The sequence below is a fragment of the Fusarium graminearum genome, chromosome 1, assembly GCF_000240135.3.
Source record: "Fusarium graminearum PH-1 chromosome 1, whole genome shotgun sequence".
NCBI classification, from domain to species: Eukaryota; Fungi; Ascomycota; class Sordariomycetes; order Hypocreales; family Nectriaceae; genus Fusarium; species Fusarium graminearum.
In genome coordinates this window covers 10,910,258-10,935,891 of record NC_026474.1, presented here as the reverse complement: position 1 = coordinate 10,935,891, position 25,634 = coordinate 10,910,258, and the positions used below count along the sequence as shown (strand labels likewise).

The following is a 25,634-nucleotide window of genomic DNA, read 5'->3' as shown; positions in this document are numbered from 1 at the left end:
TCTGCATTGCAGCTATGAGCAGTGGAGCTGATCATCCTGAGCTGCTCCCAGAGCCCATTCTTTGGGTATATGACAAAGGCTAGTAATGGAATGTTTGGGTTACTAGAGGTATCTGAGATGGAATCAGGCTTGAAACTGTTGTATTTAAATGATAAAGTTTTATTTTTAATCTTTACATTTTAAAGCATAAAAACCCTGCCATTCATATCAAGGCCCTTATCAGTCCCCACAGTGATTCTCTCTTTATTAATGACACTCATAAGTACTGGAAATATTTTACTGAAGGACTTAATGCCGGGGAGATCAGCCATTGCCATGCACTACTGTACACAAACAACGAGTGTGGTTGGCGAGTGAGGCAATCTAGACATTGGGCCGAAGTTCGCTTTCGGTCTGTGAAAAGTTATCGGATTCTAATCACCACCGACGTATCGTTGGGGAATTATAGTAACTAGTATACTGTAAGGTCTTGTACTAGGGACAGCCGCAGTGCCATTGTCGCTGATAATATGGATTTAAACTTGGTCAGCCTCTGCATTCATGGGCGACTTAGCCCACTCAGCTATACAAAAGGCGACTACAACCGAGAATGAGGTAAAACGGCTGCGTCTGGAAGCGTTCGATAAGACCTATGTGACATGCTCAACGCTTTCAGGTTTTGTCTTGAAGGTACTAGGTCTACATAAATGCTATGAAGCAATGTGTGTAGAGCACACATTGACATCCCAAAGAAGCCCGAATCATTCGACGATGCCATCTCTACCATCTGCATGAATTGAAATCACTGTCTCTAAACACAAGCCCTGGAACAGGCCCTATTTAACAAACGTACCTGTTGTCGGGGCAGGTCAGAGGTTCTATTGTTTACTTAGGTACACGCCGTGGTAGCCTAACTCAGGCTGCCTGCCAGCTGGCAAACGCGATTATCAACGGGCGTCAACCTGTTACCTAGGCAGCCACGGTTTAGTTAATTTATGCCATCACAAATCTAGGGCAGCTGGCACTTTTTTCTCAAACTTATCAAATCTCATTTTGGGTTCCCACATAAAGATTTTCATTTTCTCACCCTCAACATAACACACATCTACTACCCAACTCAACACCACCGTCAACATGGCGGATCCCCATACTTCGAAGCAAGAAGTGCAGCATGGTGTCGAAGCTCTTTGGAACCTGAACCGCCCGCAAGATTCTGAGCGGAGAGCATCGATTGAAAGAAACTTGATGTCTGATCCCAGGTACATCGAACCAGACCATGGTACCTCAGAAGCTACCTGAGAAGAGCGCTTGGAGTGCGCTGCAAAAATTGAGAAAAGGATTCAGAGTACGAGCAAAGATTACCAGTTGACAGCATGCCACGCTGCTACCATACTGCTGGTTCCCATGGAGCAACTGAGGGAGGGAGGTTCTCTTGACCACAGGCAGCACGGAGCAGTCCTCAAAAAGACTCTGCAAGGAATAGCCCGCTTAGTTGGACTTTGTAAGTTCTGGTTATCACTATCTAAAGGCATATGCTGACCTTTTCAAGTTTTCCAAAATAAGCGTGAGGACAACAAGGACTCCACGGATGAATCACCATTGGATTCGCCATCGCCCCCAGAAGAGGGAACCAAAAGGACTGCTACCAAAGCCTCCAAGCGACACAAAGGCAAAGAAGTCAAGTATGAGAAGGATGAGCCCAGTAAGGATGACAGTCACCGGAATACTCGCCGAGCCAAAAGTCCATGATGACACAAGACTAAAATTATCAGCTCATTTCTATACTTCCATACTTTCGGACAGTCAAAAACACATACATAATCGCGAAGGATAGAATCGTTTTGACGTTGTCTAAGGAGGATGCCCTCGGTAACAAACTTGAGTGTGGTCTTTTTGCTGACAAGGCTCAGGTTTCGATGTTGTATCCCTACCTCTTCTCCAAGTTTGATGTCAAGTTCTAGCGCAACACGATCCGCAACGTTGCGGGCAGCAAGACGACGGGGCTGAGTGCAGACAATCTGCTGACCCCAGTGACGGAATAGATAATGCACTCTCTGTGTGATCTGCGTGGTTTTCCCCGTGCCTGTGTCGGCTGTGAGGATAAGAACCTTTGAACATCAGCGAAGTTATCAAGTATAAGATGACTATTGACTTACTTGCGACTTGCTCAGACAATGGACGAGTCTATCAAGAACATGACGGTGCATGGCAGGCAAATCCTGTCGTTTCTGCAATATTCGAAAGTAATCCGCGCTGCGCGTAGAGTCGCTCTTTAACGGATTCTTTTTCTGAGCCTTGAGCATAAGTATCTCATTGGCCGTTGGAAGGTTAAGTTGTGTTGCCATCTTCACTAGTGTTTGTGTCATGAAAAATTGAAGAAGGAAAGAAAAGATGCGAGGGCAGATCTGTGATTCCTGGTTCACCTAGGTATTGTTCGAACTGCTCTACCTACCAGCTCTGGCCACACCATACTATGGGTTGAAATTGAAGCAAATGGAAGCACGTAGAAGTATTTTACTTGTTTGCAATGCTCAGGTGGGCGGCTGGCGACAGAGATTTGCGGTAGGCAACCCGGCGATGCATGAACGACTTTACTCCTGGTGGCCACAAGGCGTTTTTAGCTTCAAATGCTTAGGCATTAAGCCCCTCGACTCTCAGAATCAGGATGACGAGACGTCAAAAGATCAAGAAAAAGAAGTTATGATTCAATTCAACTGGCTGGAATGCCAGCGGATTAAATCCAATGACCCAGTCACGATCATGGGTTCCAGCAACAGCATGGAGGACCTCGCCGAAAGACAACTCTTTCACGAAGCAAACGGAAACCCTGCCCCCGATCGTAACGAGCGTGGCATTATCGCGGCTGGGGGTATGGACACCTACACAACTATCATTTCAGGACAAGCTGCCTCTATTCTTATGCCTTTCAGCGATGCTAAGAAATGCAAATTGATGATTGACCTCCAGTGGAATCTCATCCAGATCGCGGCCATGAGTGGCGGGGCCAGATATCCTGCTGCTTCCACAGCCTGCTGTTTACGATCCCTGGAAGCGTTTGAGACGATATAGTTAGTCATTGTGTTTATTGTATATGGATCGCAGACTTAGGCTCTGTTACTTCGTGTTAAACTTTAGAAGTGCCACCATGAATCAAGGGTATTATCATTATTCCCTTGGTACTGATATGTACTGGTGGCCCAATCTTTCGTTGGATGTGAGATGCTTAGGTAATGTGATGCCAAGATGCATCGACATGCTGTCACTGAGAGCTGACTGGGTATTCCAGCAGGGTCATCCCAACTCCGTTTATGCTTGCTCACCAGTAGATATCTGATTCCACATCTTCGACCCGCCCCACTCCATCATTAGTCACTACTTATCACCATGTCGTCTTTTCAATATTCAGCTCTCGACTCTGAGAAAATTCGGTTCTTGGCACTGCATCCTGGAGCTCCTCAAGATCCCCTTGCTGGTACTCTATTTATCGATGATCTCGATCAAGACTGGGAACTGCCTTATTATGAGGCATTATCATACTGCTGGGGAGATCAGTCATCGCCAGACACTATCATTCTGAAAGAGCAAATTTGGTCTGATGGGGGAGGCAATCTTGACATTGGGCGAAATTTAGCGTCAGCTCTTCGACAACTTCGCCATTCCAAAGAAGAAAGAATCATCTGGTGCGATGCCATCTGTATCAATCAACAGGATCTTGCCGAGCGTTCTTCACAAGTAAGACGCATGAGCGAAATTTATACACTTGCTAATAGGGTTATAATATGGCTTGGCCCCGAAACCTCTTGGAGTACTGTCGCCATGGATACTCTTCGCTGGGTGGGTAAACAAATCAGACCATTCGAACATTCCGTTGAGCCTCAGTCTATCTATCGTACCCTCACAGACACAGAAGACCCTCTCTTCCGTGGCTCTGATGGCTCCCTTCCGCTGAGCAGAGAACAATGGACAGCGATAGAGCATCTACTTGACTTGGACTGGCATAAACGCCTATGGACTTACCAAGAAGTAGGCCTGGCAGACCAGGAGACTTGTGCTGTAAGGCTCGGCTGTGAGGAAATGCTATGGACCGTTTTTAAGGACCGTCTCCAGTTTGTGTCTACGTTCAAACAGGGAGAGCCTTCCTTAAGATCTGATCCTGTTACATACAGCTTAAATGTGGCTACATTTACCATAAAGGCCAACGCAAACTTGATGAGTATCGCTGCCGGAGGTTTGATGTTACCAGTTTTGTCAGCTTCGCTTTTCGAATGCTCTGATGCCCGTGATAGGGTATTTGCCTGCCTCGGTTTCGTAGAACCTGAAGTAGTACAGGCCATCGAAGTTGATTACACCAAGTCTGCCAAACAGGTTTTCACTTCAGTGTGTCTTGATAGCCTTGTCCGACATCAGTCGCTCGAGTTTCTGGGTTACTGCAAAGCACCTACTAGCCCTACCTGGGTACCTGATTTGGAGAAAGCCTTCGGCACGCCCTTTTTTGATGGTAATGTGGCGCCAAGGTCAATTCCTGAAGCAAGCCTTGTTGAACCTGGTGTGTTAGAAGTAGCAGGGGTTCTGTGCGATGAGTTAGTAGGAATTCCCCGGCCGCTGCCCGCCAAGTCTCTGATACAGTCACCTGTTGAGTATCTGCAAGGCGTTGCTGATGCAGTGAAGAGACTTAGCAGAAGCGATTTACTCCATAACGATACGCACTTCAATCAATTGATTATGGCAGTGACGTATGGACGTGTTCAAGATCATTACATTGAGAAATTGGGTCCCCTGAGCGGAAGTCTTGTGCCATCCCTCGAAGATTGGAGGAACAGAATACGAGTACTGATAGATGGTGACTTGAGCGACGGTGATGGTACAGAGCAGCGAGAAATCGATGAAAGATTCATGCGTTCTGTACCCGGTGGATCTGCATCTCGGTGCGTTAAGACTCGGAAAGGAACTTTCGTAAGGGTTCCACAAGGGAGTATCGAAGGTGACTTGGTGGCCGTCATCCTTGGTCTAGAACAACCACTGGTTCTACGCCCGGGGACCAGATCAGGCACATACTCTGTTATAGGCACATGCTACCACCCGGAACTTGCCAACGGGTCAGCACTACTGGGCAACGACTTGGGTGACTGGGAGGGTCTATGGGATCGGACGTCTTTCCAGGCTGCTTTCTGCAAGGAGGGATTTCCAGTGCGTTATACTGACCCACGACTCGATGGGATTCCTCTTGATGATGGTTTTCACGAAAGAAGTAGGGTAGTTCGAGGTTGTAGTACTCCAGTCTGGGTGCATGAAGATAACGAAGGCGAATATCAGGCCAATGATCCTCGTATGTCGGAGGAAGCATTAATGAAGAGGGGTGTGCCGGTGAAGAGGCTGAAGTTGATTTGAGAACTGTAAAGCCCACAGTTGGGTTTAAGCAGGCCACTCTAGTGTTGGGTCATAGATTTCACGATACATAAACAAATTACATAAGGATCTAGTCTAAATATCATAAATCGTTCCGCTCATTTCGTCCCTTATGTTTCCAACAGCCATTGTGTCTGCTACCCTGAGGCTGGGATAGTTAGGCAGCAGAATTAAAAATTGGATCTGTCTCCGTACCAAGACAGGCCGAGAGAAGTTGTAAGACGCGTCGTGGTATTTAATGTCAGGGTATGTTCCACCATCTGCAGACTAAAGCTTGGCTGTGTTGGTGATCGGCCGAGTTTATTCGAACATTGTGGTGGGTAAAACTTGGCTTTGGTGGTTGGTGTAGAGAGAAGCTTGTTCTTCCACGTGAGACTCAGGATGGTCCAACATTTGGACATTCGATGTCACTCCCACAGAAAGACAAGAAGAAAAAACTTGCTGTGAGACAAAGGAAAATTGACGTCAAGAGTAATCCATGTTTGCTCGACAGTCTCTGACGCACGCCCAGACTAGCGCCAAGGTACCCTTGTCGCGTGAGGGTCACCCATTTAAGCTTAATCGAGTAGAGTTTTGGAAGCCCCACGAACAAGGGTCTGGTTCCTCCCAAGGCTGTCGATCGTGGTAGAGCAGACACATCTTTCAGCTTAGCGGGGGAACGGATTTAACAATTTTGGTGAAGCCGATGATCGTGGGGAAATCAATTCAATTACAGTCAAACTTTATTCTCAAGGCCGTGTCTTGACGTTTGGAAGGTACGTACCCATTCAGACCAAATTCCATCAACGGAAGAAACCCCACTGCACAAGACACAACTGCATAACAATCACATTGCATAAATCTTCCACTTTCAACATCGTCATATCCGCCGCGTCATTACCAAGAAACTCGCCAAACCCAACATCAGCAACCAAAAAGGCCACAATGAGCACTTCTTTCTCACGTTTTCTGGGCCAACGTCATGAACCGGGTTGCCCAGACAAGGATACACCGAGCCTTGAGCCACGCCCAGCCAAACAAAACGGCACTCCAAGACGTCGATCATCTTGGCGAACTCTCCACTCCTCCAGCATCGAACGCTTTGCTCATCGTGTGGAGAAAGTCCGAAATCTGGGATGAAATGGTATTAATTGAGATGGTCGTCTCCAGAGTTTTGCTTCTGTTCCTTACAGTCAAGCATTTGATCAACAGGAATCCGGGGCCCCAAATCTTTCCCCAGATCCCAAAGCTTGTCAGTTCTGTCTTCACGGCTTTATCTTGTCTTGCTTTAACAAACCTTCTTGATCAACCGGCATCATGCCGTTGCCCAGAGTGGACAACGAAGCTCCCAACACGGAGGATTACATCAATGACAGCCATCGCAACTCTAGCAGCAATGGTACCTTTGTCAACGACAACCCAAACAACAACATTGGCGGCCAACGCCGCGTCTCCAAGGCTACTCTGCTGCGCAACCCTCTGGCGGGCATGACCCGAGCAGAGCTCCTTGCCGACGTTGACTCTTTCGTCGACGCCAGGGGTCTTCAAGAGCATCGCGAGGACTTCCGAAAGGGAGCTCTGGTTGCTCAAGTCAACAATACCCCAGGAGCATTTGAGAAGATTGACATTGTCACCGAGGAGGAAAAGGCTGTCCTCCGAAAGGAAGAGACTTCTCGATGGCACCAACCCTTTGCCTTGTACTTCCTCTGCACACTTTGTGCCGGATCTGCTATCGTGCAGGGTATGGATCAAACCGCTGTCAATGGTGCTCAGGTATGTCCCAGTGAAGCTGTAATCTTTTTTTAACAATCTAACCGAATTTCCAGATGTTTTATTTTGACGAGTTTGAGATCGGAAACGAATGGATGCAAGGCTTCACCAACGGAGCTCCTTACCTCTGCTCCGCTCTCATCGGATGCTGGACTAGTCCTATTCTTAACAAGTATACTGGTCGTCGCGGAACTATTTTCATCTCATGTGCTATATCGACTATCACTGGTTTCTGGATGGCCGCTGCCACCTCGTAAGTCCACATCTTTCATTCCAGCTATCACGCTAACTCTGTCATAGTCTCCCTAACTTCCTCGTTGCACGTTTCATGCTCGGCTTCGCCGTCGGAGCTAAGTCCAGTACAACCCCTGTTTACTCCGCTGAGTGTACGCCCAAAAACATCCGTGGTGCTCTTACCATGATGTGGCAGATGTGGACTGCCTTTGGTATCGCGCTTGGTTTCGTCGTCTGTGTTGCATTCCAGAAAGTCACCTTTATAGGCGGCCCAAACTCTCCCTGGCGATGGATGATGGCTTCAACCTCTGTCCCTCCGCTGATAGTCATGTTACAAGTCTACTTTTGCCCCGAGAGCCCTCGCTGGTATATGGAACGGGGAGAATTCAACAAGGCTCTCCGTTCTGTCCGAAAGCTTCGGTTCAACTCTGTCCAAGCCACTCGAGACATGTACTACGCCTACAAGCTCCTCGAGATCGAGCGTAGCGAGAGAGAAGGACGAAACCTGCTCAAGGAGTTCTTTACTGTCCGTCGTAACAGACGTGCTGCCCAGAGTGCCTGGTTCTGCATGTTCATGCAGCAGTTCTGTGGCGTAAATATCGTGGCGTATTATTCAACCTCAATCTTTCAGGACGCCAGCTACAGTCTGTCCGAAGCCCTCCTCGTGTCCATGGGAGGAGGTATCATCAACTTCCTCTTCGCCATCCCTGCCATCTATACCATTGACACCTTCGGTCGAAGAAACTTGCTTCTTGTCACCTTTCCTCTCATGGCCGCCTGTCTCTTTTTCACTGGCGGTGTGTTTCAAATCGGGGAAGAGAATCGACAGGCTCTCATCGGTACAGTTACCACAGGCCTTTACCTCTTCATGGCTGTTTATTCGCCTGGACTTGGCCCTGTGCCCTTCACTTACAGTGCTGAGGCATTTCCCCTACATATTCGAGACATCGGTATGGCGTCCAGTACCGCCATTACATGGGGATTCAACTTCATTATCAGCTTCACTTGGCCAGCTCTCCGCCGCGCATTTGGTGCTACTGGAGCTTTTAGTTGGTACGGCGCATGGAATATCTTCGGTTGGGTTTTCTGCTATTTCCTTCTGCCTGAGACTAAGAATTTGACCCTTGAAGAGCTTGACATGGTCTTTGGTGTGAGTAACAGGGAACATGCTTCTTACTACGCGAGAAAGCTACCCTGGTACCTCAAGAAGTACATCCTTCGCCAGGATGTTCCCCCTTTCCCTCCTCTTTATGAGTTTGCTGCCAATGATGGGCACTACCCACAAGAAAAGCCTGACACAAAGCATGTCGAGGGGAATAATCTGACTCCCGACTCTGAAGATAAGGAAATCATGTCCGAGCGCAGATAAGCTCTGGGAAAATGTTAAATATATCTGGGATACCATTTACAGGGTTTACAAATGCTTACGGGGTTGTGACACAATTCTGATCAAGGATATAAAGACAGATTATTAATTAACTCATATTACCGCAATTTCTACTATCCCAACCAATACATTTCAGTTAACCCACCACATTAAAGAACATCGATGCAAGCTCCGTCATTATAGAAAAATACAAAAGCTCCATCTAAAATGAGAGGCTGTACCTCCGGTTGCTTTGATCGTTTGCTCTCGTCTAAGCCCTTCTCAGAATCCTTTCAACGAGCCATAGTGAAACACATCTTGTCTGACCACCTCATTACTCCGGATCCTGTTCATAGATGTGGGGTTTATCTAATCCTCCTGTCATATAGTTCGGAGTAGAATCGTGAGAAGAATCATCAGGGTCAGTCGCTGCATCGGCAGATGCGGCTGGGCTGGCGCTTTGAGTTGAAGCAGTGTATGCTGCTGCCATCCCCGGACCTTGTGCCAAGGGATTATACGTTCCAAGAAAACACTGCTCGACTACACTAGCGTTCATGATAGAGACAACAACTTTGGTAGTCTTTTCAACCTTTTGTACTTCCGGGACAATAACAACTTTAACGTCGACCGTGACCTCCACAGATGGACCGGCGGCTTTCATTGTCTCGCGACGATGGCCTTTGTATTATTTAAGGTTAATTCCTTATAATAATAAAAACAATGGAATATGGTATTACAAGTAGCTGGCTAATATAGGCCTGGAGTAAAATGGACGTCGCAGGATATCATAAAAATGGTCATTAGGAGTACAGGACATGGACTTGGTATATCGGTTTATGAAATTTAGACTATCCTTTTTAGACTACTTATTTTTTTTTTTTAATCCAAAACATTAGACTGAATACAGCCAACTACAGACCGTAGTTCGGACTGGGTAGACTGAGCTACGACGAGTTGAAACCAGACAGGACAACTGCACTTGTTACATATCCGTTCCATAAAGCTCATATTGTTTATTGAGGTACATTAGAAATCATATCTTGCCTATAGTTTATTAAGGTAACTAACTGATACTGTTTGGTAATTTCGGACAGTGGAAAGTTGTCCTTTTAGTGCTGCAGATCTACACGTAGCCTAACGTGATCAGCCGCCACTAGACTAGCACGAGAAACATACATTTCGGTCTCGTGCAATGACAGATGCTAGAGGTATGACTGGCTACAGAATTATACAAGCGCAGCCCGATTTGTATCTTCATACCTTGACTGGTGCTCTCTGCATTCAGCTATCATTCAGCTATCAGCACTACTGCGTAAACTCGCTGAATTGGGTAGCGTGTGTCCACACCACCCAGCACTAATGAAGGTCTTCTGCAATTCTAAGGGGCTTGAAAGACAGGCTGTCTACTAAGTCAGAAGCTTAAAGCCTGTTTAACTGCACTATATGCTACCAAGCAATTGCGGATTGACCTTTCAGTGGCTGTTGAGTGGCTTAACTCTATAGACACTACCCAATTTCATGAGTTAATACGGTAGTCTATTGAGAACAAAATTGTAGTGCGGTACGTACTGGGTATTGTCTTATTCTATTGTTTTAGTATATTCCTTCACTGCCCCCTCTTCACCTCATCCTTTCCAACGATCATTCGCATTCCCTCCGCACTCTATCAGCTCACACAATGTCCAACTCCGCCAGCCGGCTACTTGGACCCCTGTCGGATGTAGAGCTAGCGCGATTGGCCCGTGAACCAGTTCTCGAGTCGCCCCAGGCACTTGATAAATGTACCAAGTCTTCATTTTCTGGACTATCCTTGATAAAAAGTGCTTTCAGAGACACATGGAGAGACATAAAACCGGAGTCACGATTCTGTATATCTTTATCTCGTCGTCTGTGGTGGCGGTTTGCCATCGGTATTTGGATCTTGGTTCTGACAGTTTTCCTGATTATCCTTTCTTTCTGGATGGATCCTGAAACTACAAAACTTTGTCGAGGAGATGGAGATTTCTCCATAAATATTACTAGTGAGATAGACGGTGTTCCTTATGGCAGTGTCTGGTGGAGATTCTCAAAGTTTTTCGAGGTTACTCTAGCCTGGGGCTCGCTCGACTTCACCACTGCGAAACTTATCGATGTTACATGGGATTTGGTAAGACATGAGCCAAACGAGCGAGACTAGCGGCACTAATCCAAATCTGACAGGTCGTCGGTAGAGGGGGCCAGGCTACCATGTCTTTCATTGCTTGGAAGGTATGTACCGAATATCTTGAGGTGTCTCTTGCAACAAACCCAGCGACGTACACGACGGTATGGCTTTTACGATTCCACCAGGAAACCTCTGTGCTATCTTCGATGCGACTCTTATTTCAATTCTTTCGTCGGGGCCTAGCTTCGAAGACCGCGATGTGGATAATAATTACAACACTCTCGTTCATACTCGCATTTCCAACTATTGCCAGCTCGATGACCGGATATACCGCTTTCAACAATCCTTACATAGTCTCAAGTGACGACAGACTCTTCCCCTACGAAGATGTAAAGCCGCTGGCCTACATCATACACGATGGATCCAGAGTAGATGGATTTAGTGACAATTATATGGTACCTTGGAGATCAGGTATGAAGGGAATCCCGCTAATTTGATCTATAAGAAAGCTGACAAGGGTATAAAGATAAGCACGACAACAGAGACTCGTACTGGGCCTCTTGTACGTATTCAGAAGAAGCAGGATGTAAATTACAGGCCAATATATCCGCATGTGAGTTTGAATGTATCATGTCACATGCAACGGACTGACTAATGGTCTTGCTTTGCAGATATCACGGAATATGGCCTTTATGCAATGGAGAACGACACAACCATGTCCAGCATCAACGAGACCGAGTTTTATGGTGAAAGGCTAAATGGGCCACCTCTCAATATTTCTGCATATTATTTGCCAACTGATTTTTATTGGGGGTCGCCTACAAACAAGAGCTATGAAGAGAGTGGATATAATGTTAGGGGCAATATACTGTTTATCGTCGACAGTAATCTGTATAACGCGACTGACCTGATGGAGAATGCTGTCTGTCAACCAAAAAGGGACAAGGTTAGAAAATCATCCACAACAATACAAGTATGAAGCTAACGAAACACAGGGTTCTGCCCAACGTTACCAATGGGGATTTTCGTTTCTGCAGTTATACTTTGTTCTTATTGTACTTCTTCTATGGTCTTTGGCCATGGGGATCCTTTGGCAAAACGCGCACGATATGCTAGAACTCAATCATCGTGACCTTGCGTCCTGTGATTGGAGAGGCCTTCTAGATCTTACAGACACGATCAGAATGCAGCTTGATCAAGCCGGCATCGATATCGACAATCTGTCGGATAAACAACTGGATAATGAGATACAGACAGTCTTGCATGGTGGCTCCGTTTCATCACAGCACATGCCGATAGACTCCTTCAGCATATGGCGTTGGCTGTGGAAGAAGAAGTGGTGGATCATATTCAGCATTTCAGTTATCATATCTATGGCAACAGAGCATCTACTTCGACCATATCCAGTTGGCGGTGGCGAGTACGGGGTAGCAACAGAAAGCTTAACGTATTCTATTTTGCTATTTGTACCACTGTATGCATCGATGTGCATATCAGTGGCTTTCGCTGTTGGAAGCACTCTGATGCAGAAGTTTGTTGTTTTTTTGCTTGCAGGCGGACTGTGCGTTCCCATGTTCTTTTATGATGCTACCAGTCGGGATTTACATTTGCCTGGGGCGCTTTTTGGCACATTTTTAGCGTTTGTGATCGGGACTACCAAGGGAAGCAGGTTGGTCTTATTTATTGTGCCATTTGCTGCCAACTACCTTACCTTGTTGATCATGATCATAACCTTTCAGTAACTATTATTCTTAGGACGAGTGGTTTTAAGAGTGCTTATCGTTGCATTAGAGTTAGGAGAAATCGTTACCATGCATGTATCCGGGAATAAACTTCGTTTACTATCAACCTTAAAATCCAATTCAATTCTTATTGTATCAACTGTTGAATATATATCATTGTTAAGAAAGTGAACTTTCATTTTTGAGAGTCCTTAGGCCTCTGTTCAGATGTTAACATGACACAATTGTGTATTCACTACCATCTTGCTGATCTACAAATAACAGAGAGTTCAGATTGATATTAACCAGAATACTGTACTCAATTGCCCTGAGTGAATAGGCACCTCCCTCTCTTACTACTGGTTTGCATTTCTTTTGAGATTGACTCTGAGATGCTTCCCATGATACGTGGACCGTGATATACACAGCGATAAAAAATTTACTAGTGAGCAAATTCTCGTCAGCGGATTAAGGACTCGTTTTACCGCCTTCAAGCAAATCCCCACTGGCGGTATTTCACACAAAAGCTTAACAAAGAAATCTCGATTGATCCTTCGAAGGAATTATATCCCAGACTTTTAACCAGTCTATTGAGCTTCCAATTGGTCACCAAAGAATCAAGTGCGTCATCAACTCGCTTCTCACTATTCCAATTGGTCGAATCTGCTTACTCATTCGTTCTTATCAAGCATCCTCGTAGCATCGTGGCAGTGCAACGCACGAGAGAAGGCTGGCTAGCGTGCCCAGGAATCTCAAAGCTGACAAGCGTTATTGAGCTGTATTAAGAAATCGCTGCAGAATGTCTCGTCCTTTTTCTCGCGGTGGTTTCGTCCTCTTTCCCCCTCTCTTGCAGCGTTTCTGGTGCCAATCTACTGGAGTCTCGCGATGCTCTCGTTACTACCATTATATGTCCTTGGTGTTGCATTCGTTGCATATGGAAAATCCGAGTCTGTGTTTATCTTGCCGAAGCCACTGAAGGTGGATGGCTATGAGGACAATCCAGTCTATTCGCTCGACGAAAACTTCAAGATTGAGTGGGAGACGGGCCGCAAAGGACCCTGTAATCTGTTTGTCTGGCAGTCTTGGCCCAGAGGACCGTTGGAGAATTACAAAAAGATACTAGGTATTATTCCCTTCTCATTTTGGGACGTGTTTCAATCCACTGACCTTTGTTTAAAGAGAACACAACTGAAACGAGCTTCATATGGAACGCCAGCTCGTCATCCGTCACAACTCAACCATGGCTAGACAACGATTCTGAAATCCCCGTATTCCACTTTGCGTTGTACTCGTCAGACTTGAATTTACCTCTAGCCAACTCTGGAGCTTTCAATATCTCCAAGTCCACGACTCAAGATGATCTCGTACCTACATACACAGCATCAACATCAAGTGAATCTGCTACATCTATAGAAACGGATTCACCAGCAATTTCACATCCAGTGGAATCTTCTCAAATACCAGCAACATCACCACACACTTCTGGATTATCGACGGCAGCGCTAGTAGGAATCTCAGTGGGTGTTACAGCGGTTGGGTTGTCAATATCTGGAATAATAGGAATTTTGTTATGGAGACGATGCCGTCGGGATCGCGGTGGTAGCGAAAGCTCAGATTCCAGCTCTGAAAAACAGGACTTTTCCAAAGCTGAACTGGGCGGGACTCAGATATTACAGATCGGAAGGTCGGAGCTTAACTCTGATAGAGAGCCCCAGGAACTTTGGGATACGCAGAAAATGGCAGAGTTGGGTGATGAAAATAAGGTACGAGTTGTTGTTGGACTTCACGAGGCACCGTAACGACTCAGTGGAAAATGTATTCTACAGAATCTTTATTCATAGTTGAAGATACTTCCTATATAATGTTATGTTCTAGCAGATGACCGAAGTTTCCCTTGACATGCAAGCACCATATGAGATATGCCGTCACGGCGCTACCATAATTGATGCGTGCATGATGCCCTTGTATTGTGAAGCAAATGTAGGCCCGCACACCAGTGTTTGTTCCCTCTAATAAAAGATCAACAGGATAAGCCGTTCTTCACTGCAATTTTAACCCCCCACGCGTACAGAGCTATCCAACTCGCGAACTTAGCAGGCAAAAACACTTTCACTGCTTTTTGACGATACGTTGACGGGTTACCTTCACTGCAATTTTAGCTCTATTCGTGACCTGGCTACCCTATGCTTGTCTATTATTAATTTTACTCACGACAAGCACTTCTCTGGGCTCTGTTAAATCGACAAAGCAATCTCTGACGGTAAAAATGAAGCTGAAGTCTATATCTCTTTGGAAGCACGATATATACTACGAACCAATGACTTGGAGCTGCTATCGACTTTTCGTTTGGTTTATAATGTTCTGAGGGAGCTATCATTTGGGGTGTTCGTACCTCAACGGTTACCCCTCACGTGATCTTTGCTCCGATTCAATTAATCCATCTCTTCTTCGAAGCCAAGTGCTGCAATTTGCTTCTTGTACTCTTGTTGCTGCTTTATATCCTGTTTAAGGTTAGTGATGACTTAAAGCGATAGAGATACTTGGCGGTTCACCTCTTCAACGGTATCTTTGGTTATATATCTTGTAACACGAACTTCCTTCTTCTGCCCGAGACGAATTGCACGAGAGATGGCCTGACTCTCCACACTGGGGTTCCACTGCAATTCTGCGATAAAAATGCGATTGGCGCTTGTCAAGTTTAGACTAGAAGATGGTCAATTGCTACTCCACAGATAATGAGGATCAGCAAACTTACCCGAACGCTCCTGTGCCAGTCGTCATAATCAGCACTGGCGTCTCAGTCCCGTTTTCAAATTTGTTCAAAGTCTGTTGTCGCTGGGGCAGAGGGCTGTTTCCGTCGAGCTGAAGGTAGGGTATGCCGGCTTTTTCAAGATGCCTTGCTATGAGATGTAGTGTCCTGGTCCAGCACGAAAAGATGATACTGATGATGTTAGTAAAGCCTTTCAAAAGTGGATGAAACATACCTCTTGGTCGTCCATAAATCCTTCCGCACATCTTCAACGAGTGCTCGAATTTTAGTCGAATGACCCTCGGCGTTGAAATAATGTTCGTGATCGTCCTTTGTCGTCGCATTTCTCTTTCGCTTGCGTCGAGATGTACCATCCTCCTCATCCCCTGCAGGGGAAGGCGCCTGATACCACCGCACACAGACGGGACAACGTCTTTGTGAAATTTCGAGCTCAGAAAACTGCGAGTCTTCGATGCATTTTGTGCATAGAACGTGAGAACATCCATCTTCAAACATTTTCTTCGACCAATCGTGTCCAAGAACTGGCATCGGTTGCTCGCAGCCGACACATAACATCTCCCCATATTGACCAGCGGTTCCAACAATAGCTTCTCGTTCCTCTAGTAGGTTCCTTCGATGCCACGAGAAAAGCTTTTGATACGTTCCGTGGTTGCAAACGATACGTAATTGAAGCCACATCTGGAACATACCAAACTGCGAACTCTTCTCCACTTCTCCCATACGGTGTTCCATGTTTCGCATAATGATATTTCTTGTTCTTTCGTACTGATCCCTCTCCGGCTTGGTGAAATTGAGATGACGCACGAATTGACGTGTTTTTGGAAGGTCCAGAACCTCTCGAGTACGGCGCAGACACAAGGCCTCAAGAAGCATAACCAGACGATCCTTGACTAGAGTGAGATCGTCGTAGGAATTGCCGAATGGTGTTTCTATCCATTTTCGGAATTCAGATGCTTTGTCAAAAGGCTCAGCCCGAATGAAACGGAAGAGTGAGCCTATGTCGGCGAGCTTGTTTTGGATGGGTGTTCCAGATAGACACCATCGGGAGTTGGCGTGGAGATAGTCACAGGCTTGAAAGAACTTTGTGGAAGGGCGTCGGATGATGTGAGCTAATAGCTCCAGTCAACTCAGGTTTCTGGTGGCTGGTTGTAAATGTGACTTACCTTCGTCAAGAACAACCCGATACCAACCGAGCTTGTACAACGGCGAAGTCTTTCCCTTGCCTATCAAATACTCAGTAGTAAGTGTGTGGTACGTCGTGACCACAATATCTGAGTCTTCTACCATGTTGAGTTCGGAGAGATCCTTGGGCCGTCGGTCTCCATGATACTTGACGATCTTGAGACCAGTCTGCAAATGTCTATGTGTTGTTAGGAAGATATCACCTAGCCAGAAACCGTGCAACTTACTTTTTGACCTCATTCATCCACTCATCAACCAAAACTGCATCTGATTAGAGACATCACCACATATGAACGGCGATACTTACGCGCGGCCGAGACGACGACTAGGGTTGATCGGGAAAACCTAGTCGTCTTTCTTCCTTTGTGTTCAGCGTTCTTCAAGTTCGCCCACTCCTGCCCGTTATCCAAAGTTTTCATGACCAAGGCGAGGATCGAAAGCGACTTTCCCATCCCCATATCATCGGCCAAAATTCCACCGCCTTTCTCTTCGGGCCTCGTGTCTCTCCGTCTTTTGGTAATTCTGTGGCGATATTGAACCCTCCCATCCTGGATAATTTCTTTCCAGAGTCGGTATTTGTCATTGATGTGTCCTGATTCCCTCTCCAGCATAAAGCCTAGAGCTTCTTTTTGATGTCTGGTTTTTGTTAGTGGGCGTCTTGGTAACAGATGATGTCGACTGACCTGAGAAGTTGGCGGGTGACTCTGTCACCTCCTTCGACGAGCTCCAGTTCTCGTGTATTGTCCACTGCGTTGTAGACTTCTTCTACCATCTTTCGAAGTTGCTCCTCCCGTGTCTTTTTCTTTGTTGGTCCATTGGAGGCAACGACCTCATTTTGGACCAGCCCGTTGTGCCCGTCGGCGACAGTAATGCTTAGAAAATGTGGGTTATCGTATTCCGTTCCGTTTTTACTATGGCTCGATCGTTGCAGCCATAGCTTCCCGTTTGAGAGAACCTCCCCAATAGACGTCCCCACAGATCTTGGTCCATAAATGTTGATGTCGACTTTTACCCGTGCATCGGCAGATTTGTTCGCGCGGTGAATAATCTCTCTCAAGTCGATCTTCAATGCTAAAGGCGCAACCTCTACTCGCGGACGGGTGATCAGCGGCATAAGAGTTTGCCCAGCTGCAGAGGATAGATGCCCAAAGTGCTTCTCATCCTCTGGAAAACAAAGCATCACTTGCTTTTGGTATTCCGTAGGTTTGAAGTATTGGTACGGTGAGTCGCCTGTCTTTAGTCGATCGTCGAAGGATGACATGTCGTCCGGAACCAGTTTTACTTCGACGTTGTGGAGCTAAATAATATTCATTAACATGGGGACGGACAAAAACACGAATCTGTACAATGCTTACCATACCATAGTGTACTGTGATTTCGTCCTGATCTGTCACGAACAAGCTTTCTTCTTCTTCCTGCGCTCCCTCTTCTGTGTCGTCGACGTCCGGCACAGTTTCTGGCGTGGAATTGGATTGGCTGGAACAAATAACATCGGGTGTTACGGAAGACTCGTCTTGTGAACTATCCATCGGTATCCCTAGATACTGGGAGTTTTCGATCGAATGCGCCAGTTCAGAAGAATTGGCCTGCTGTTCTGTCGTTACAGGTAGCATGAAGTTGAAGTTGGCGTCAATGATGCCCATGTCGAGACCCATGAGCTGTGGATCCAAGATCATGTCCGTCGGAAAGTAGTTTTGCTGATGCACTGGGACATTGCTATGAGAATTAGTTGTAGCCACGAAAATATTATTAGGACCCGTACGCGAGCGGATTCGATGATCCAGGCCCGAGATATTCGCTCTCTCGAGGAAGCTCTCCTGTGTAGTCGTTCCAGCCATTGAGCGAAAAGTCCATGTTGAAAGATTCATTCGCATTGAAGTACAGCTCTGCAGGGACATTGCTCAATGGCGCTGACTGCTGGTTCGTCAGAGATGTATTGCTTATTGGAGTCGGCTGGTCATTGTGTTGTTCTTGCTCGACGACAGGATTGAGAATGTGTTTCCACGATTGCGCCATGATCGCTGACGTCTCTTCTGAAGGTGATCGTGATTTTTCGATTTGTAGGAATCTGAAATCATCGTCCCTCCTCAAGCAAAGGATGTCTTGCTGACTTTGAGGAAGCTACCAAAATCAGGCTGTGGCAGTGTTTTTTTCGTGCATTAGACCCCTACCATCGGTCAGCAAATATCGAATCATGTGCCCTGTTATTGACCAGCTGAAACCTGCTAAGCCCGTAAGTTATATCACTTCTAGCGCTTGATGGTTCGCATCCTCGTCGTGTTGGTAGGTGATTGGCCCTTGGGTTGAAAAAGGCAGCTTAGGCGGATTGAGGCTCTTGTAAGGCGTTCACTGCTACTGTAGTCCTCGGCTGCCTCTCCTCTGATTGTGCCTCCCGTTAGTAGGCTGTCGATTGTTTTCAATTGTCACATCCTTTCTTTGTGCCATTTTTGCTGTGCAACTTTTGTTTGTGTCTGAGGCAAATCAATCTTCAGCTTCACCTTCCATTAGCTCGTGAATTTTCGCTAATCTTATCTCAACCTCGTCGCTCCTTCCTTTCGCTCATGTCAACATGGAAGTCCACATGGAACGGCTCAAATCACTTGCCGAAGACTTCAAATGCTCACTCAAAGAACATCATGAAGAATCATTCGAAAACACCACTAATCAAGACATGCGACGAGAAATCCACGACATGCAAGCTTTACGAGACGTCACGAACAACATGATCAACATGAATCGATTGCGGATGTTTATTGAGGGAATGGAGGAACTCGAGAGTGTCCTAATATTCATCGACTACCCTGGTGCAAGAAGCATCATGTCAAATGTTTGGGGCGCAGTCAAATTCCTACTCAAGGTATCATTCACTATGCGTACAATTTCAAGACTCTTGCTAAAATTTAAACCAGACAACAAACACTACTGATAGGGCATTTGACGGAGTGCTCGACGTGTACGGGCTTCTAGGAGCCCAGCTGATGCCCTTGACACGTTACAGAGAGCTCTTTAAAAGATACCCAAGTACCGTCGAATGTTTGGTAAATATTTACGAAGACATCCAACGGTTCCATTCTCTTGCCTACAAACTCTTCTCACTTACTGCAAAATGTTGAACTGCCCGAAGCCTCCTACATCCGAATACCGCTGACTTTATCAGTATGGCAACGCCTTCAAAAGCCCATCTGGGAGGACTCCGCTCGAAGGTTCAAAAGAATCTCCGAGTCCCTTAGAAATACTGCCAAAATCATTAAAGCACAAAGCACCCGCTCACATGGTCTGTCACAATCTGGCTAAATACATGGCGAACGAACCCACTGACTCAAGTAGATATGTATCCAGATTCTCATGGTATTCTTTCTGAGTTGGAACAATATTGCTATGGCTGGAAACAAGAATGGAGAACCTTCGAAAACGATGAAGACATCCGAAAACACGAGCAAAGGCAAGAAGTCATCACGTGGATTTCAGCTTCGGGTAAGATGCCCAGATTACAACAGAGTTTCAGAGACATGGCCATCTGCCCCAAAAGTGGACGCTGGCTCTTCAGGAAGTACAGCGCGGTGTCGGACTGGATGGGAGAAGACGACCCTCCGGATTCAGCTATCTGGCTGCATGAAAAGGTCGGATACGGTGCGTATTACCTTTCTGTTACATGCGAAACGATTGATACTGATGGCTCTCAAGGAAAGTCGGTCTTAGCGTCGCTTGTGGTCGAAGAACTACGAGATCCAGAAACACATTTTGAAATGCCAAGCGGGAGCAAAGTCTGCTATTTCTACTGCCAAGAAGATGATAACGAACACAGGAACCATCTCGACATCGTCAAAGGTATACTCTTACAGATGGTCGAGTCAGATGATTACATCCTTCCACTCTGTCACCAAGAGAAGAATACCAGCGGAGGGGCCAACCTTCTTGACGCAGGTGTTGCTCAAAAGCTCATCAAGACATTCATCGAGTACAGTCCTAGGCATTATATCGTCATCGATGGACTAGATGAATGTGACGGTGCCGAGATCCATCAAACCGCCCGATTCTTTAAAGATCTGGTGTCTGTTTATGACACGCAAGTGCGACTGGGTCATTTGAGAGTTATGTTTATCGGAAGGGAGACATCAGATACGAGAAAGTTTATACCTGGCGAGGATTGTCTTAGTGTCCCGCTAAAGTCGGACGATAATCATGACGACATTCGAGCATTTGTGCAGAAGAGAGTACCTGAGTTCTCCAATTCAGAGTACAGTCAAGGCTTCAGTCTGTCTGATGCTATCAAGGAGGACATTGAGAGGATTGTTTGCCACCAAAGTCAAGGTACTGATCGGATATGCTGTTTTATGATGTTCAATACTGACATAAGCACCAGATTCATTCCTCTACGCCCACCTTGCCATTGAGTTTCTTCTACAGCAAGACACCAGAAGAGACTTATTGAACATTTTGGAACAAGGGATTCTTCCTACCGAACTCGGCGACATGTCAGTATCACCGTTACTTAGTCCCTTGATATCAATAAACTTACAATATAAGGTACGAAAAGTTACTCGAAGCAGTCAAACACAGACTTCAGTGTCAACGTGGAGGAGAGGCAAAATGGCGGAGATCAAAGTCTCTCTTTGGATGGCTTGTTTGCGCAAAGCGACCACTCAAGTGGCACGAAATTCAAGCCATCTTGTGTTTTGATGAACGAGAGCTCAAAGTCGATTTTGAAGATAAGATGATGAGAAAGGATGTCGAGACGTACCTGGGATCCATTATTCATGTCCTTGACGGTGACAATATTCGTCTAATCCACTCCAGTGCACGACAGTAAGTTCACACACACGCCTTGAGCAATGGATAACTAATTTTCGCCAGCCACATCATCGAGAACAAATACATCCAAGAGAACATAGTTCAATGTCAGCTAGCAACTACTTGTCTGAGATATCTCACACTGTCTTGTTTCAGAAACGACTACATCTCAACACAACGGAATGAACATGCGACAAGCGGCTGGTTCGCTTTCCAAGACTACGCCTGCTCTCAATGGCTATATCACATCGACACAGTCATCAGGGAATGCAGCGACCTCTTCCGAAATCCCTGCCAAGTGACAATAGACTTCGTATCAGCTCTGGAGCACTTTATCAACACCCACCGATCAGAGATCACCACGTCCGAACATGCTGACTTGGGAGACGACGTCATTTCCAATTTTCGACACTTGGACTTTTATGACGACCTCCGTCTTGTCTGGAACCACATCTACACCCACCAACGCGGCGACTACGCAACACGAAACAAGATTGGCATTACTCAGATTGAAACAGCGCTTAAGGATAACAGAACTGAGCTGGAGAGATTTCTGCCTGACCAGCGAGTAGGTGAAGAAGATACTGTCAAGCATTACTACGGTGCCAACCTTTTTAAATGTCGTCGGACATTATGCCGCTTCTTTTATATCGGCTATGACAAGAAAGCGGCTCGTGATACCCACGAAAAACGCCACGAGAGGCCGTTTCAATGTCCCTTATCCTGCAGCTCAGCGCCACTCGGCTTCGTGAGCAACAAAGATCGCGACAGACATATCAACATCTATCATCCGAACCACAGCGAAGGCAGTTCCCACTTTGAAGTTTTGAGCCGACGGCAGGTTCCGGGGAAGTTTACTTGTAATATCTGCAGCAAGAGCTTTACGAGAAACATCAATCTCAAGAGCCATGAGAGGAGTCATTTTGGGGATAGGCCTTTTGCTTGTTCAACTTGTGGGAGGGCGTTTGCTCGGGTTAATGATTGCCGGAGACATGAGAAGATTCACGCAAGGAAAGGTTACTGAATCTGCATCATCTTTACTAATAATTTTGTTTATCTTTCTATATACCTCATGGTTTTGTAATTACTTTTGTTTCGGTTCCAACTCGATACGCCGATGCTTTGCGCCCTCCCAGATTGACGTATCTGCAACGACAGCAAGCCCAATCCGTCGATATACTCGATGCTTTATTTCTATAGCAATCAAAGCGATCGCATTCTCAAACCCCTCAAACTCCCTTGCTGTGCCGAGGAGAATGTATTGACATACTTTGCCTTTAGTCTCTAACCTCTGTGCCCCATCGTCGAGGTCAAAGTATTGATCCATTGTCCTCCGTACATGTTTGTCAATGGTATCTCCCGACACGATGCGACAAGACATTGTGGCCTTTGCAGCTGTCACTATTTCCATCTTGGCATCTTCATTTTCTATTGTTTCGTCACAATGGATTTTCCCATTGACTGAGATCCAGGACCAACTGGGTGCCCTTGACAGATAGCGCTCCTTCGCACGATCCTCTTCTGGCTTCTGCCACGCCAAGAGTTGAATGAACCATTCCACCCAATGCCCATATATAGCTGTATCCTTCCAAACATTTTGCAATTCGGCTATTATGCCAGTGATAGCAGGGAGTCGGTCCCCAGGATTTGTCAGATCTCTTTCTGTGTATTGTCTCAAGATGGTTTTCCATAGATACAGCTTATCAGCGTCATGTGCTCCGAATGATGGACCGGCTGTGTTCTCAAATGCTGCCCAGGGCAGAGATTCGAGGCCTTGTTGGTACTCCAAACCGTCATCGTCGCCAGTCACGCTCTGTAGATCTGTTTGCTTGCACTGCCACAAGAGTTGGTGATCTGAGAATATAAGCATCCTTGACGATAGCATGAACTCTTGTAAAGTCCACCCTCGTGTGTCGATTGGGTGGACGGGTTGGTATGGCTTGTCTGGGATATAGACAATGCCCTTTCTGTTATCTTCCATAGTAATACTGAATTTTCGACTTGGGAGAAACGGTTCGTTGTTCGAGGGTTTGATGGTCAAGAATCCTTCAGATGCAGCTTTAGCAGTGCCGGCTACCAACGTAACAACAGCATTCTTATACGTTATGGCCATTCTTGAAAACTCCCTCTTCTTGTCTTCGTGATCGTCCTGCAAGATGCAAAACCTGTCGACCCACAGATAATTGAAACCAAGCTGTCTTGTCATGCGAACGGCGTCCTGAATCGTTTGTTCAAGGTCTTCCATCCTGATCTCATTCTTAAGGTGCTTTTGGTTACCTTTCTCCAACTGGACAAGGTTATTCTTCGCTGTGGGATCCGTGGCGCCCCAACAATAGCTCAGAGCTAAATATGATCCGCAGCGATCTCTATCATTGATATGAAGTTGGATGGGACAAGCTTCGCCTTCGTTGACGCCGACTTGTAAGACTCGAGTGGGAAGGACGGTGTCTCTTGAGTAGCGGCATTCTTCGTGACCTTCACTGGGTTTATCCTGACTTCGACATTCGTATAGAAGTTTCTTGGCTGCGTTGATAACGCGTGGGCTTTGTACGTCTCTGACGATTGGTCTTCGCGATATCGAGGGTCCTAGGGGATCATCTAGGATTCCATGATCAGTACAGAGATTGGAATGGTGGCTGAAGATAACCATACCGTGTTCCGTGAATGGATAGAGAGTGATGCATCCCTGTTCATTCTCAAGCGTTCCCCGTAGAGTATAGACTGCAGCTCTGGATCCTTTGATAGAGTTAAAGTTCCGAAAGACTATAGGCTCATGGCCTCCCCATCTACTGCCGAATTCATCGACAGTTAGTTTTAATATGAGACTGCATAAATCGCAGCCATTTCTGATTGAAGCTTCACAAGCGTTGCGAGTCTGATGTGCAAGTCCAGTTTTAGAATTGAGTTTCGGTAGGCTGGATTGAGAGAACAAGCGAGTGCACGCGCCGCATTGTGAATCAGTGCCGCTTCGACGTGCTCTTTTCGTAGGCCGCTCGTTGGATGAAGAATTGTTAGCCTTCATTTTCTTCTCCAAATCGAAAACGTATAAGTTTGCAATCAAGTGGTTAATGATTGCGATGCTATAGTGCAGCAAATGGGGTATTCAACGGACGAATGCCACGTTACCAGTACCAGGCTACTGAATACCAGAAATGTCAGCCTCTTAATTTTTCTAAGGTACAAAATATGTAACTCAACAAACATGGTCTAACCGGGATAAGCTCATTGGTTGATTTTGTCTCTTATGCGTCTAGCGGTCAGTTATGAGAACCTAGGTCTGAAAGTGGCCTGGCATGGCCAGTCATCTCCCCCCTGATAAATTATTCCACTGTTTTTCGTACTTTTGGCCTGATTTCTCATTTCTTTTTTTTCACTGCGAATTTAACGTACCTCTCAGGCTTGGGAGCAATTAATTCACTGTCGTGTGATTTGAACAGGCGCAGGCTGCGTGGTGGCTGAGTGGTGGCTATGTATTTCATGACTACACTGCAATTTTAACCTCCTCCGGGGTTCTTTCGTTGGAATGGAGAACAGGGCAGCATGTCTCCCAACGACGAGTTGTTGGACTGAGTTAAAATTGCAGTGAAGGTCAAGGAGGAGAAAAGAAAACGGGCTCGGGTCAAGGAGGAGAAAAGGCAACGGGTTCAGGTCAAGGCGATTGTCCATTTTGTTTCGTTTGAATTTGATAGCATAGACAGCCTTAGCGATAGAGCCTCATTGTGGGTTAAAATTGCAGTGAAGGGCGGAAGGCATTTCTTAAGAAACGGCAAGGCATTCTTCAATCTTGAGGTCAAGGTCCAAGACACGGCCCACTACAGATGATGTCAGAGTAAGCTGAAAATACAGCGAAAGGCTAGAGGGTTGAAAGTAGACAGGGGTGATGCTACAGGCTGCCGTTCTGCTCACAGTCTAGTGCACCTCATACGGGCAGAGTTAACCTATACCTCATCGTGTTGCCTTGCCTCTTATACAAACCGGATTGTAACGGTACCTTGGGATTTCTATAGAAGTGCTCTCAGATTTGCCAAAGCTTCAAAAGGTCGGCGTATTGGGTCATTTATCATTAGTTAGTATCTCAAGCTAAACGCAATGCCAGTTGTTGAAATGTTGCAGGATACACCACGCGCACCAGGATTCTCAGAAACCAGGTTGAAAAGATGCAGCGGCATGAAATTTTATGAGACAGCTGCAATTGTCTAGAAGTCTCTACAACTAGTAACTACCTCTAAGATTAATAGTTTATAAACCTTAGGGTGGGTTAAAATTGCAATGAACCGACTTCTTTCGGAAATT

At 46.1% G+C, this 25,634-nt stretch overlaps 10 protein-coding genes across 10 annotated transcripts; 6 read left to right on the top strand and 4 right to left on the bottom strand.

Annotated features, from left to right (window-relative positions):
* Window positions 1–1,657: 1,657 nt before the first annotated feature.
* FGSG_13764 (uncharacterized protein) lies at window positions 1,658–2,282 on the bottom strand (the record flags this gene model as incomplete). The annotated part of the gene is made up of 3 exons (XM_011321155.1): window positions 1,658–1,738; window positions 1,797–2,087; window positions 2,136–2,282. 3 exons carry the CDS (start codon window positions 2,280–2,282, stop codon window positions 1,658–1,660), a joined length of 519 nt encoding a protein of 172 aa, XP_011319457.1.
* Window positions 2,283–2,739: 457 nt separating this feature from the next.
* Window positions 2,740–3,048, top strand: FGSG_10476 (uncharacterized protein; the record flags this gene model as incomplete). The annotated part of the gene is made up of 1 exon (XM_011321154.1): window positions 2,740–3,048. One exon carries the CDS (start codon window positions 2,740–2,742, stop codon window positions 3,046–3,048), a length of 309 nt encoding a protein of 102 aa, XP_011319456.1.
* A 315-nt stretch (window positions 3,049–3,363) lies between these two features.
* On the top strand, window positions 3,364–5,367 carry FGSG_10475 (uncharacterized protein; the record flags this gene model as incomplete). Its single annotated transcript, XM_011321153.1, has 3 exons — window positions 3,364–3,711; window positions 3,750–3,813; window positions 3,881–5,367. The coding sequence occupies 3 exons, from the start codon at window positions 3,364–3,366 to the stop codon at window positions 5,365–5,367; spliced, it is 1,899 nt and encodes a 632-aa protein (XP_011319455.1).
* Window positions 5,368–6,681: 1,314 nt separating this feature from the next.
* FGSG_10474 (uncharacterized protein) lies at window positions 6,682–8,737 on the top strand (the record flags this gene model as incomplete). Its single annotated transcript, XM_011321152.1, has 3 exons — window positions 6,682–7,137; window positions 7,191–7,387; window positions 7,435–8,737. The coding sequence occupies 3 exons, from the start codon at window positions 6,682–6,684 to the stop codon at window positions 8,735–8,737; spliced, it is 1,956 nt and encodes a 651-aa protein (XP_011319454.1).
* A 331-nt stretch (window positions 8,738–9,068) lies between these two features.
* FGSG_13763 (uncharacterized protein) lies at window positions 9,069–9,395 on the bottom strand (the record flags this gene model as incomplete). The annotated part of the gene is made up of 1 exon (XM_011321151.1): window positions 9,069–9,395. The coding sequence occupies one exon, from the start codon at window positions 9,393–9,395 to the stop codon at window positions 9,069–9,071; it is 327 nt and encodes a 108-aa protein (XP_011319453.1).
* Window positions 9,396–10,412: 1,017 nt separating this feature from the next.
* Window positions 10,413–12,619, top strand: FGSG_10473 (uncharacterized protein; the record flags this gene model as incomplete). Its single annotated transcript, XM_011321150.1, has 6 exons — window positions 10,413–10,880; window positions 10,934–10,981; window positions 11,404–11,439; window positions 11,475–11,490; window positions 11,549–11,823; window positions 11,873–12,619. The coding sequence occupies 6 exons, from the start codon at window positions 10,413–10,415 to the stop codon at window positions 12,617–12,619; spliced, it is 1,590 nt and encodes a 529-aa protein (XP_011319452.1).
* Window positions 12,620–13,483: 864 nt separating this feature from the next.
* FGSG_10472 (uncharacterized protein) lies at window positions 13,484–14,460 on the top strand (the record flags this gene model as incomplete). The annotated part of the gene is made up of 3 exons (XM_011321149.1): window positions 13,484–13,721; window positions 13,778–14,361; window positions 14,440–14,460. 3 exons carry the CDS (start codon window positions 13,484–13,486, stop codon window positions 14,458–14,460), a joined length of 843 nt encoding a protein of 280 aa, XP_011319451.1.
* Window positions 14,461–15,030: 570 nt separating this feature from the next.
* Window positions 15,031–18,388, bottom strand: FGSG_10471 (uncharacterized protein; the record flags this gene model as incomplete). Its single annotated transcript, XM_011321148.1, has 7 exons — window positions 15,031–15,099; window positions 15,354–15,363; window positions 15,583–16,297; window positions 16,532–16,728; window positions 16,858–16,875; window positions 17,234–17,847; window positions 17,906–18,388. 7 exons carry the CDS (start codon window positions 18,386–18,388, stop codon window positions 15,031–15,033), a joined length of 2,106 nt encoding a protein of 701 aa, XP_011319450.1.
* A 731-nt stretch (window positions 18,389–19,119) lies between these two features.
* Window positions 19,120–22,365, top strand: FGSG_10470 (uncharacterized protein; the record flags this gene model as incomplete). Its single annotated transcript, XM_011321147.1, has 7 exons — window positions 19,120–19,407; window positions 19,460–19,588; window positions 19,878–20,024; window positions 20,102–20,861; window positions 20,914–21,077; window positions 21,118–21,356; window positions 21,405–22,365. 7 exons carry the CDS (start codon window positions 19,120–19,122, stop codon window positions 22,363–22,365), a joined length of 2,688 nt encoding a protein of 895 aa, XP_011319449.1.
* Window positions 22,366–22,544: 179 nt separating this feature from the next.
* FGSG_10469 (uncharacterized protein) lies at window positions 22,545–24,820 on the bottom strand (the record flags this gene model as incomplete). The annotated part of the gene is made up of 3 exons (XM_011321146.1): window positions 22,545–22,583; window positions 22,681–24,130; window positions 24,732–24,820. The coding sequence occupies 3 exons, from the start codon at window positions 24,818–24,820 to the stop codon at window positions 22,545–22,547; spliced, it is 1,578 nt and encodes a 525-aa protein (XP_011319448.1).
* Between the last annotated feature and the right edge of the window lie 814 nt (window positions 24,821–25,634).